The following is a 13,569-nucleotide window of genomic DNA, read 5'->3' as shown; positions in this document are numbered from 1 at the left end:
TAGCGTCTGAAGGCGCGTTCACACTGCAAGCCGAGCTGCTTTTCAGACTGTGTGGTGTGCAGCGTGAAAAACAGTTGCGGAAAGAAGAACAGAATTGTTTCAAGGGAAAAGAAACCCAGTTCTCCTTCATTTTGTGGGTAGGCAGTTTCACCTACAGTATACCTCGGATTATCCGAACTCTGGTTTATCCGAACCGATTTTCGGGAGGACAATTTTTTTACGCGTTTTTTGCACTTTATCTTAGCCGTCAGAACAAGACCATTTTCATAACCCCTTTCAACTCTCCATTTTTTCCCCCCGAACACAGACGTACTCGAATTTCCCTCGTATACCTGCTTGTTGCTCTATCTCTCCGCGGACTCCTTTCGCCTTAAAATTAATGATTATTAATGGCCTCCAGATTATCCGAAATTTTCGTTATCCAAACCGGCCGACCGCCACATTACTTCGCGGATCCAGTCCTCTGCGTTAAGGTGATTCGACGGTTGCCATTTTTGTGTCAGAGCGACGTGCGATGTATCGCATCAATTCCTTCCATCATTTCAGCTACTTGTCATTTTTTACTAATTTCGAGATCGCACTTCTGTTGTCATGCGACTAAAGCATTCGTGTGCCAAATTTGACAAAGAAAGTCAACGTACTAAAGGCAGGGTTTTTTCAGAGGTAAAGTATCGCATTCGAGTGCAGTTTCCATTTTGTATCGAATGCGAAATTTTTCCTCTAAAAGAACCCTGCCTTTATTACATTAAATTTATGTGTCATGAATTCTTTAGTCTCGTATCGCATTCGAGCGCAGTTTCCATTTCAGTATCGAATGCGATGTTTTTCCTCTAAAAGAACCCTGCCTTTATTACATTAAATTCCTTTGTCATGAGTTCTTTAGTCTCATGACAACAGGAGTGCGATCTCAAAATTCGAAAAAAATGACGAGTAGCTGAAATGGAACAAATTGATGCGATATATCGCACGTCGCTCAGACATAAAAAATGGCAGCGTCAAATCACCCTTCTCTGCATCACCGGTAAAAATACAATTTTCTCCCTCACGTGTGTAGTAATGCAATTTTACCAACTTGGAAGTCGAAATAGTTGTTTAATGCTATGCGCCTCATCTAACTTTCCTACTCCGAGTTAAAGTCTCTAAGCCAGCGGAATAAAGACCAAGCCCACCTTCATATTTCGTCGCCCCTCTGACGTAAGTGCGTATCTCAATTTCTACGTGAGCCCCAGAAAGCATATAGATTTATACGGAGAATAAGGCTCGCAAGGAAATCGAAATAAGCCCTTGCGTCAGAGGGGCGACGATCTGTGGATATTTAATTTTAATGTAACCAGCAGGTAACTATCAACATTGACTTGCAGTGCCAAAGCTCATTTTGGCAATACATCGTTGCAAAATTTACATTTTTTGTATCAATTTTGGAAGCACAGTATCATCAGGTGAAATCACTGTTATACTGTTGTCCAGTGGTAAAAATGTATTTGCAACGCTGCAGTGCAAAAGCGAAGCTTTAAATTCAAGCTTGAAACTTTCATTGGAGAATTTTTTGAGTGTAACATCCAAGAGGCTCTTTGATTCCCAGCTCCAGATTGACAACTCTAAACAATCACCGTCATTATGTGGAATTGTTTCTATCAAGAACAAATAGAATAACAAGCCCCATTCAGCTGACAGCCCCTCTCTCATGCTTTTCGAATTAGTTTGATGAAAATATGTACTTAAGTTGTTGCTTTTTAAATTTAAAAATAGGCAAAACATATTTTTTACATGTGTTATTATGTTAGTTTTGTCAAAAAACGCCTTCGAGATTTGTTGACTCCAGATGCATCAATCGACGGTGTTGCTAATTTTTTCCTCATTGTTTCCCTGAGTGTAGGTCTATTTCAAATGAATGACTCACCGATCCAAAGCAAAACATTGTGCGTCGATAAAGCGGTGACAGCGTTCTGTCAGGTCATCGGGTAAAGTTCGGAGCTCCAGAACTGCTTCGTAGCACTTATCGTCAGGCGGCTGCATTTGCTTTTTCTCAGTTTCGGACTTCGCAGAGAGTACAGGTGCGAAAAACACACAGCCTTTTTATACTTTCTACCTTGAAGATATTCTGGATTCGTATCGTAGTCTCTGCAAGGATTTCCTGCACCGCTGCCCACACCTTGGACATTTGTTTTATCGCGAATATCCTCCGGTCCGGCTTCTTTTGTTTTAATGAATCCGTTCTGAATGACCCCTCTCGTGCCGATGATCCGAGTGATTTAGCTTTGGATTTGGATGATACTTGTGTCCTGGAATTGAATGGAGACAGGTTAGCGAGGATCTGCGTTCCAGGTAACCTAATTTTGGATAAACTGGACAGTTTTCTCAGTTAGACGCTTGGATAAAGCCGTTGCGAGTGGCTGCAAAGAGAGTTTCGTTGAAAAAGCCCGTTGAGATGGAGATTTTACGTCTGCTGCCGAATTCTGTGGCTTCCCATTTGGACACACTTGACATCTTTTGGCAGAGACACAAATATCAGCATTAGATGAATGCAATAATTCACATTAAATTTGTCTACAACGGAATCTTTGAAAACAAGAAGATATGTGATCAACACTGGAAAAAAAAATACATTGTATCTAGAGTCCAGACTCTTGAAAACATTGACAAGAAAAAATACTCTTGATTCAATCGGATTTTTGCTTGAATCAAAACGAAACCCGCTTAAATTAAGAGGCTGGGTTCTTGATTTAAGCTAGATTCTGATTGAATCAAGTGTACTTTTTCTTGTCGATGTTTTTAAGAGTCTGGACTCTGGATCCAATGTGTTTTTTTTTCCAGGGAAGGGATGGATTGAATTTTGAGTTTGTGCTGTTAAATGCTGAGTTGAACCAGGAGGTATTTGGACTTGATTGACATGAAAAATGGAAACGTGGGTCGCGACAACTTAATAAAAAATCGGTGTGGATTCTATCGACATGATTCAATCGACACCGATTCGATTGACAGTGAATGTAAAAAACCCGTGTCGATTCGATCGAAAAATGAAAACGTGAATCGATCGACGTAAATCGGTCGACAAACCCGTGAGCCAATCGACAAACTGTGGATGGATTGAGTTCTGGCGATCGAATCGGTGTCGATCAATTCAAGGAGTAAAGGAGCATACCATCAATTCACTTACCCTTCTAACAGACTAAGATTCAACATTTCCCGCTTAGTTCAATTTTTCCTTAAAATTTGAAATTTTCTCCACTATCCATCGGCGTGATTGTCAAATTTTGCACCCTTCCTAAGCTCTCTGGTCTACTCTTATATAAAAACAGACCTGGGTCCTATTTCCAAAATCTGATTAAAGCGGGCTCATCTAGGGACTATCACCTGTCAATAATCACAAAATCATGGAAATTTGCCCAGTAAAACGCTCAAACGAACTATGACAAAAAATAAAAATTTACATTGTTTAAATGAGAGAATTTGCAACTTTACCAAGCAATATAAAAAAAACAAGCAGTGAACTCCAACACAATGTGTTGATAAGGCGCGTCATTAACTCGCACATATCAACCCCTTTAGTTTTCATTTACAGAGATTTCAAAACAGGCAAACAGCACAACAAGAGAATTCACGATCCAACACTGCGAGGTCAAAGACGCACCTTGACGAGACCGTGTATTGTGAATGTAGAAAGCTATTCGATCGAATTTAAGTTTTTTGATCTGCCTCAAGCAAAATCTTATCAGATTCTTGAAGAAAAGTGCTACGGAATAATTTAAGCGAAGAAAGGAAAAATTCTGTCGAACTCCTAGAAGATAAAGTCGATTTAAAGGTATTTTGGGGCTAAAATACCCAAATCACCGGTAGTAAAAATCCCGTTATATTATTGAAAAGAAATTGACTCGATATAAATGCAATTGCATTAAAGACGTCTTGATTTTGTTATTTTAAACGTCTTTCCATGCAAAGAAGTTCAACCATGTCGTTGCTTTATTCATTCATGAATTGAAAGTAAGCAATCTACATCCCGAAAATCTACTGATTTGCCGTAAAAAATTGCAGAAACTTGATATACCAGGTCGATGCACCCACTCGTTGAATTTACCAACCAATTTCGTGAGTGCAAATGTGTAAAAATCAATATGCTATAGTCATTTTGGGTGCATTTATTTTTCATGAAACAATAATAATTTCAATCCCGAAAAACCATCAATTTTCCGTATAAAATCGAAAAAATCAAAATATGTCGACTCCCCGACGTGAAAATTAGATTCTACGTGTGTAAATACTTATGTATCGATATGCTGAACAGAAACTATGTGTGGACACAGTCAGAAGCCCGCGGCAACATTAATTCAACAGAAAAACTGTAAAAATTAGATCGGATTTTAGCCGCTTTGCCCGCCTCTCCTCGTTACTTACAACAAACCGTTCTTATACTCATCTCAAAATTTTTCTCAGAGCTTTGGGTTATTATCAGCTTCCATTTAAACTCCGGTTCGATGGCCGAATCGGCTGCCAAAAAAGCAAGCCACTGTTGAAGGGTTCTATGAGAAATTCGTGATATTATCGGCTCTCAGGAAATCACCCCATGTCTAAAATTGGTGGTATAAATGTTTAAGTTCTTAAAATAATCGTATTCAAGAAACTAAGGAATTAAAATATGGAGTCAATTTCTTTTTAATAATATAACGGGATTTACTACCGGTGATTTAGCTATTATAGCCCCAGAATACTTTTAAAGCGGCTTTGCGTTCCAGAATCTCGACGGAATTTTTTTTTTTTTTTTTTTTTTTTTTTTTTTGGCTTAAACGATTCAAGAGACATTGTAGTTAAAAATATAACGATTTTTCGATTTGGACGTATAAAAAATGTTTAACTCGTTCAGGCACACCGTGTATTGTATGGAGTACTGCTGTTATTCGACCGTTGTCTTCAGGTCAAAATTCTTACAAAGAAGCCCCTTGCAAGAGGCGAATTTTTTGTAATTTCTCCTAGTTTTTTCACCGTTAGGTATATAATTGAATTGCTTGTCAAATTCTGAGGTCAATTATATTTAATTGTAATTTATACTTTCTTTTTTTCCCCTTCATTTTATTTTTCGTATCGAGAAGTCGAGGTTTTGTTGATTTCTTCGGATTTCGATTACTGTAACTTCTCTTCTATTCGGCCGATTTTTATGAATGAGGTCTCTTTTTATTTGTGTTTTAACGGAGAGTAAGGAAAAAATTGCTAAATACACGCGAAACAATTTTTTTTGAAAATTGGACGAATCCTAGCGTGACGGTGAAATGGTTAATGAAGCGTGAGTAATTGGGGTACGGGTATCGGCCGCGTTGGGACCCAAGGCGGCCCAAGGCCCATTGTTCTTCGTGACGCCGACGCAGTGATCAGGAGCGTGGGGACGAGAGGGCTGAGTGGACTCCTGTATGAGCCAGGTTTAGCAAATGGTCTAATGAGTCTCGAGGCTCATCACAGATTGCACTTACCATTATCCTGCTGGCCCCGGCTATCAGAGCAAGGAGTACCAACTTTTGAAAAGGATAACAGTGGTGTGGAGATATGTCAAAGCAACGTTTTGAACAAAACGGAGTGAGTGAAATTCTCATTCAAGGAGTGCCGAACTGGTCAGCCATCCTCGAATCAGTTCGCTTGCTTCCGCTTATATATGCATATTTTAAATCAGCGCGTCGTACTCTTAGGCTTTTTTTAAAAAAACCAAGTAACGTAGACTCTTGGTATTCACTGCACATAAACTAGCGAGCCCCAGAATGAGAAACAACTTTAAATCATAATTATTGACGGATAAATAAACTTTTTACACGCTTTGGAAAATCTCAGAAGTTCGCGGTAGTCACTTTTCGGTAAGGAACTAAGGGACTCGGTTATTGTATCGAGCAGGGTTCGAAACGATCGCAAAGGCGGTATACTACGTATACGCGCCAAAAACTGAGTCATATTTTCAAAATCTAAATAGAGCGAGCTCATCTAGACAAAATTTTCCGTCGATGGCCTTAAAAATCTTGAAAAGGTTTCAGGACATTTTGTCAACGGTTTTTTGTCCGCGCACCTGTTTTACCCAGTAGTTTAAGTCCTTGTGTAAAATTGGTATCAGTGACTTGGTGCAAGCGTCATGTTTTATAGTCCTAGTGTAAAATTATAGTGACAATATTGAAATGAGTAAATTGAGAGAGAAGGGGGTGTTGTTATGATAAGTCATTTTGTAAATGAAATGTTACTTTCTCCTTTTGATTCATCATTTCAAACTGTCATTGGTGAATATTTGGTTTTATTTTTATCCTTAAAATTTTCGAAGCGACAACATCGAAATTAATCTCAATGAGCCTTAGTTTTCTTGAAAGGAACTACATATCGACGGTGAAACTACCAAACCACGTATCTCGGTTTGCGACGTCGCAGACTTCCTGTCATACTTTATTTTTTAAATGAAAAACTACTTAACGTCCAGTCTTGAAAATTTCTGTGATTTTTCCTCTTTGTGCGGAGAAAATTCTGTGAAAATTTCAAGGAATGATATTGATTTGGTCGACTTCAAAAAAATAAAATGCTGAGCGTAGATTTTTAAACACCGCAAACGAGATACGTGGTTTGGTAGTTTCACCGTCGATATATACAAAAATGAATCATAGAAAGAAAAAAAAGAAGAAAGCAATCTTTGGTTTTAACCCGTTTGTATATAGATCTATTAGAGTCAAATACGTCCTATTTTGAGCGTTTGGTTGCGCGTACACCACGCTGCAGCTCAGTGAAAGCACAAAATATAAAATAATAATGTAAAGTGCTTTGGAAATCATTAAATTTGACACGGAATCATCTGAATATTTACAAAACACACAGTATGTTTTCCTTTAATACATATTTTTCCCCCCATCGATTTAGATGAGGATAATTCATGCAGAGTGTAAAATCATGAGTTGAAAAACGCTGACTCCGCGAGCTTAAATAGTGGATCCGAATTCCGAGCACGGGTCGGAGCGTTGTGCTGCCAGCGCGTGTCGCGCAGTGGCGCCTACAAACCTAACAGGGATACTTCACGCATTGCGCACTGCGTGAAGTATCCCCGTTAGGTTTGTAGGCGCCACTGCGCGTGTCGCGCTGGTCGCACTCGCCCGCCGCTGCGGGGCGGCGTACCACGGCGCTTCAAGCAACTATTTCGCAACAGAGATGTTGTACAGCATCATACGAAATTGAAGGCGCTCCAACGTATCAAGAATGACAGGTATCCTTTGAGAGTACGGAGCTTTCCTCGCAAAATAAATGAAGATACTACGGCACAAAAAGAGAGCAGTAGTCACAAAACTCACTAAGTTCTCGCGTCCGTATTTAATAACGTTTGACATAATTTTTGAATTTCATCAGAGAAAAAATGACTCAATTTAGGCAGAAACATTCTTGAGTATGCCGTAAAGAAGATTTTATTTTGATCAAGAATACAATTGCGGAATGAAAACGGGTTTCTGCTCGACGAGTGACTTTTGTTTTTATGTAAGCATATGTTCTTTATACGAGCGTAATTTTTTTTTATTGATTCATAATGAAACCTTCAAGGCGGTACGTGGAGGAAACTCTCCCACCGAAAAAACGCGTGGACGTAAACAACTGAAAAAATAGATGCGCGGACAAAAAATCGTTGACGAAATGTCCTATAACCCTTGAAAATCGACCCGGTAGAACGCTGGAACTAAGCGTTACCAGATATGCAAATTTAGGAGGTCTCGCAGCTTGTAGTATAGATGACTCTAATGATTTTAAAAATGTTTGGTATCTTTGACTTTGATTTATTCGTAAAATATTGTGGACCCATTCAGCACTGTCCTAGCATCCTATATTAATTATTCTTACCTCGGTTTGCTAAACCAGTGATGAACAAACGGCGGGCTGATTCTTGAAAGTGTAAAGCAGCACGGTAAGCTCTATGCCTTTTCTTGTCGTATCGACACATATATTTAATAATCGGGTCGTTGAACATAGTCGCGCCAGCTGGCTGATTATTTAAATTGATAGACAAAGCTGTAGACATAGAAGTCATAGGTAGTACGTAGCGATCCTATATTGGTTGAGATGGGTGGTTCTTAGGGACGAAGGGAGAAAATGATGTACTAACTACACGGAGAAAAAAAACTCGTGCGTGGGACCCGAAGTTTAGGTCATATGGATCTCTGAAGTTTTCAGATTGAGCATCTGAACACTTTAGGTCCAGCTGCTGAGGTTTGGATCACACATCTGAAACTTCAGTTCTTACATCTGAAGTACTTCGGTTCTCACATCTGAAGTACTTCGGTTCTCACATCCGAAGTACTTCGGTTGTCACATCTGAAGGACTTCAGATGTAAGAACTGAAGTTTCAGATGTATGATCCGAACTTCGGCAGCTAGACCTAAAGTGTTCACATGCTCAATCTGAAAACTTCAGAGATCCATATGACCTAAACTTCGGGTCCCACGCACGAGTTTTTTTTCTCCGTGTAAAGGGCCTCTCATCGGTTGCCGTTAGGTAGTCTGTTACCTAGCTCCTTTGTCCATTGTAATCACCCGATTCTACCAATAGGCTCCTTCCATGTCCCTTTTCTCTTCTTTGTCTATAGCTTTGTCTATCAATTTCAATAGTCGGCTCGCAGACGCTAACCTACCTGTTAAGATTAAGACCGTTTAGAGGTACAAAATATTTTTTAACTTACCGGACGGACAAATGTTCCTTGCCAAATCAATGAAAGTATAAAGCTCTGTATTAGCCATTTTATCTTCATCCTCCTCTAAATACATAGAACTCTCCGTTTTGGGGATTTTTATAGCGAAGCTTCTTCCTCGCTTACATAACACTCTGCATAAAAAGAAAATTAGAATATACTTTTTTAAAAAATGTTTAATTTTCCTGTGAATCAACGCGGGTGCCGTGGACAATGAGCTTCTTCGCAGATAATTGGACTGCATTTTGCAATTTGGAACTATAAATTCTGGCTCCTCTGGATAAACACTTATGTGCATATGGAAACTAATGGCACATACGTTGTTTTTAAACTGGGCTAGAATTTATAGTTCCAAATTGCAAAATGTAGTCCAATTTTCAAGGCTTAAAAACTAACGCTAATGCTGATGTCTCAGTGGGTTCTGATTGCACTTTTTCAAATTTTGCCATCCTGCCTGATTATCATCTTTGTTGAGAGGTATTTAAATCAATATTTGGTAATCATTTTCCAAAGGATCTCCAAAGAGAACAAAAAGAGGATCTACAACGCGATTGTCAAGAGCATAGTAACCTACGGGTGTGAAGTATGGCCGATGAAACAGCGGACCCGGGAGGTTTTAGAGGCAACAGAGATGGACTTCTGGCGTAGATCCGCTGGTATTTCCAGAAAGGATCGCGTCAGGAATGAGACGGTACGGGATGTCATGGATGCCAAACAGACCATCGTGCATGACATTATGACAAAACAACTCATTTGGTATGGTCATGTCCAGAGAATGGCAGGAGACAGGTTGCCGAAGAAGGTCCTTGACTGGGTTCCTCCTGGGAGAAGACGCAGAGGGCGCCCAATGAAAGGTTGGAGGGAAAGGATTGAAGCAGAAATGTTAAGGTGCTCAATCCCCCAAGATTTGTGGTTTGAAAAAGAGCAGTGGAGGTTAGGAGTCGTAGAGCGCGAGGGAGTGCTGTAAAGCGACTTATATGTATGTATGGTAATCATTTTTAAAAATGTGACCAGTACATCGAGGGTAAAGACATAGTAATAGTTGAATGAATAAAAAGTAAAGATTAAAATCAAATATTAATTCCCGATCATTGCCCATTATCATGGATTTTGAACTATCTTGAGGACATCAGGATGCTCTGATCGCTGAGTCTTCATATTACGATGGATAGCTCTGAAAAGGTTTATGTAAGTTTTTTCAGAGGGTGCAATTGCAATTTTATATCGGCACATTAAAACCGCAGGAGGTTTGAATGATCTGTCTATACTACAAAAAATTAGAAAAATCAAATTAAATATGTAAAAGTTGACCACTGTCCCCTATTGCTCGTGCGCAGTAATCATTTTCGGTGGCGTGGCGTGCTATACGATAAATCGATTGCTCTATAATTTAAATGCATGGGAATGGATCGATAAACGGGGTCTTCGCAACGATTCATTAATTCACCATAGCTTCATGTGAGGAAATATCGATAATCGATCATTCACGCCTCGCGACTGATCATTAATTTTGTCTTCGAACTAGACCCAGCACCTCTCAATCCCAAAAGGGTTAAGGCTTAAGTTCAGTTTATCCCGGGAAAAAGAAACTACAACACCCCGGAGAGGTGGGTCTGGCGCTACTCATGAGGTTTGCTGAATTTTTGAAAAAGTTTTGCTGGTGATTGCTTGCTTTGATTTTTTTTTCTTTATAGCATGTCTTTTATGTGGCATCTCCTCTCTTGAGGGTCACAATTTTCGACCTGTGGGGATGGATAGAATGTGAAACTCCTCCCTTTTTGCTCTGAAATTGATGGAATTCCGAGAAAGATTTTGTTGATATTGTTTATGCTGTAAAATCAATTCAACAAAAACAATGCCACTTTTGCAGAGAACGAGGTCTAGCTCAAATCCAAAGATAGTTGCGGATCATTGGCATGCAAATGTTTGATTGATATCTGAAGAGCCAATTTTATGTATCTTTTATAATTTTTTTCTGTTATGGGAAATAGTATGAAATAGATTTATAAGTGAGAAAATTCAACGCCAAGGGACGTCATCTGGCAGCATTTTCCATGTATTTTAGCAGATTCGATCATCTTCTTCTCCAATAATTGTTCAATTTATGAACCAAGGGCATCCTCGTGTTCAGTTCACTCAGTAGTTTCAACCTAAAACACGAAATTCATCTTTTTTTGAAAATCTGCGCGCCGACCAAGGCAAAAATAACTATCCTGTTCGCTACGATTTAGAATCAGGGACCGTGGTTTTTTTAGGTAAAAAGAAAAAAGGAAAATAGGACAAAATATCATAATTCGACGAAATTTCCCTTGATTTCAATTCAAATTGTTCGTAAAATTATTGTAAATTTTTCAGAGAATCTGCGCGCCGACTTTTAAAAAATATTGATTCAAATTGAACCATTAACTGGGTTTTCACTGTTGCAATCGAGGGAAATAAGCTCCTTTTCGCGTTGAACCATCTATATTTGAGTTCGTTTACGGCAGGCGTGACGTACAACTATTTGACCACGGGTGTAAGCATGTTGCTGCTTCTCCGGATTGAAGGCGCGTCAAACTGCGAAGATGTCTTGACCGCCCTGCCAACTCTGGCGGGTGGGACGAACGCTTAAATCGCTGCGACACTTAGACGATGCGTCATTATTCATGACTCCAATTTAATTTTCACCGTAAAAAGCAAAAATAACTATCCTATTAGCTACGATTTAGAATCAGGGACCTAGGTTTTTTTAGGTAAAAAGAAAAAAAGGAAAATAGGACAAAATATCATAATTCGACGAAATTTCCCTTGATTTCAATTCAAATCGTTCGTAAAATTATTGTAAATTTTTCAGAGAATCTGCGCGCCGACTTTTAAAAAATATTGATTCAAATTGAACCATTAACTGTTATTTGCAACGTTGCAATCGAGGGAAATAAGCTCCTTTTCGCGTTGAACCATCTATATTTGAGTTCGTTTATGGCAGGCGTGACATACAACTATTTAACCACGGGTGTAAGCATGTTGCAGCTTCGCCGGTTTGAAGGCGCGCCAAACTGCGAAGATGTCTTGACCGCCCTGCCAACTCTGGCGGGTGGGACGAACGCTAAAATCGCTGCGACACTTAGACGATGCGTCATAATTCATGACTCCCCTCTAATTTTCACCGTAAAAAAGAAGAATAACTTTCCTAATAGCTACGATTTAGAATCAGGGACCGTGGTTTTTTTTCGGTAGTAAAATAAACCACTTTCCTTATTTCGCTTGTTTTTTCCGTAAAAAGAAAAAGGAAAATAGGATTAAATATAATATCGCTACGAAATTTCCCGTGATTTCAATTAAAATCGTTCGTAAAATTAATGTAAACGGAGACCTGCAAATTCTGGAGGGATTCTACTGTGGTTTGTGCTATCAGGCTACAAAAAAAGTGATCAGCTGTTTGATTAGCCTGTTAGAAACAACCAATAGAAACAACCAATACTGGAAAAAAAGTCGCCTGAAAACAATAACAAGAAAAAATACTCTTGATTCAATTTGCTTTTTGCTTGAATGAAAAGGAAATCCGCTTAAACTAAGAGACGTGGTTCTCGATTCAAGCAAAAATCCAGTTGACTCAAGATTATTTTTTCCTGTCGATGTTTTTGAGAGTCTGGACTCTAGATCCAAGCGTCTTTCTTTTCCAGTGAGCTGAATACACGTTTTAAGCGTAAATTCGCTCTAGGATTACGTTGGGCACATTAAATAAGTCTGAAATCCGCTCCTTAGCACGCCATCTGCGTAGTTTTTAACACGCTTTTTCAAGTTTCCCGCTCTTGCGGGCATCTTTTCTCACGTCACCACCGACCAGGTTTGCACAAGCAGAGGAGAAAGAGAGAACTACCCAAAGTCAATAAACGATTGACTGAACTAATTTTTTCCATGTATGATTTCATTTGTTTTCAAGCGAGCTTTGTTTCCTTTTTCTTTCTTTATTTTTCAAAATAAAAGCTTTGAATTAATTGAAATCATCCGCAAGGAGAGCTCATAACAGTTTGCAAAAGTGTTCGTCTATAGGTATGGGCTCTCTTCGGGCAAACCTGACAGCCATCCATGAAAAAAAAAAAAAAAAATGACCAAGAAAAACTGCCCGCATACGCGGTAAATTTGAGAAGGCGTATTACAAACTACGCAGGTTGTGCTCCAAGGAACAGATTTCAGACTTTTTTGATGTGCCCAACATTAAAGTATCCCTTAAAAAATGTTGGTTGTATCTCTTGCTTGCAATAGACCCATTGAATCGCTCACATTACAAGTGGATTACATTTTGCAATAAGGAATCACTATTTCCGGCTCATTTCAGAAACGACATATTTGCCGTTGATTCCCCTTTGCAGATACGTGATTTTATGGAAGAGCAGAGATAGTGGTTCCTTATTGCATTATGTAATCCAAGTATCAATATTTATAAACCAAAAATGAGAATACAAAAGGAGAGCTACTCTAGGACCGAAGCAAGTAATGTTGAATTGAGTATTGTAGTAAGCTTTCGAGATATTTATTAATCTAAACTGCAACAACTAATACAACTTAAGGTGATTCGTCAAGCTCAAAAGAAGTGGTTGAACTGGCATGCGATATATCGCATCTTTTAGGTAAAAAATCTCGGCAGATTTTGAATTTTCAGTAAATAAAAGGACGATAGCCCCTGCGCATGAGCCTAAAGAATCATTCTAAACCCAAAAATCGGCAAAATTCAGAGAAATGAAAGCAGGATAGTGTTTGGAAAAAAACCTCGCATTCGATACCGAAATCGATAGCTGAATCGAATGCGAGGTTTTTTTCCAAACACTATCCTGCTTTCATTTCTCTGAATTTTGCCGATTTTAAGGTTTAGAATGATTCTTTAGGCTCATGCGCAGGGGCTATCGTCCTTT

At 39.0% G+C, this 13,569-nt stretch overlaps 1 protein-coding gene across 1 annotated transcript in view; it reads right to left on the bottom strand.

The window, feature by feature from the left end:
* LOC109036051 (arylsulfatase B) overlaps positions 1-13,569 on the bottom strand; it is a 46,100-nt gene that overhangs the window by 32,153 nt on the left and 378 nt on the right. The window contains exons 2-3 of the mRNA XM_072305366.1: positions 8,669-8,811; positions 1,901-2,487 (exon numbers count right to left, since the gene is read on the bottom strand). Of these exons, the coding sequence (XP_072161467.1) occupies positions 1,901-1,918 (18 nt within the window). The 5' untranslated portion in view covers positions 1,919-2,487; positions 8,669-8,811. The remainder of the gene's footprint in view (positions 1-1,900; positions 2,488-8,668; positions 8,812-13,569) is intronic.

Source organism: Bemisia tabaci, chromosome 10 (assembly GCF_918797505.1).
Source record: "Bemisia tabaci chromosome 10, PGI_BMITA_v3".
In the NCBI taxonomy this organism is placed as follows: Eukaryota; Metazoa; Arthropoda; class Insecta; order Hemiptera; family Aleyrodidae; genus Bemisia; species Bemisia tabaci.
This window is presented reverse-complemented; position numbering and strand designations above follow the sequence as displayed.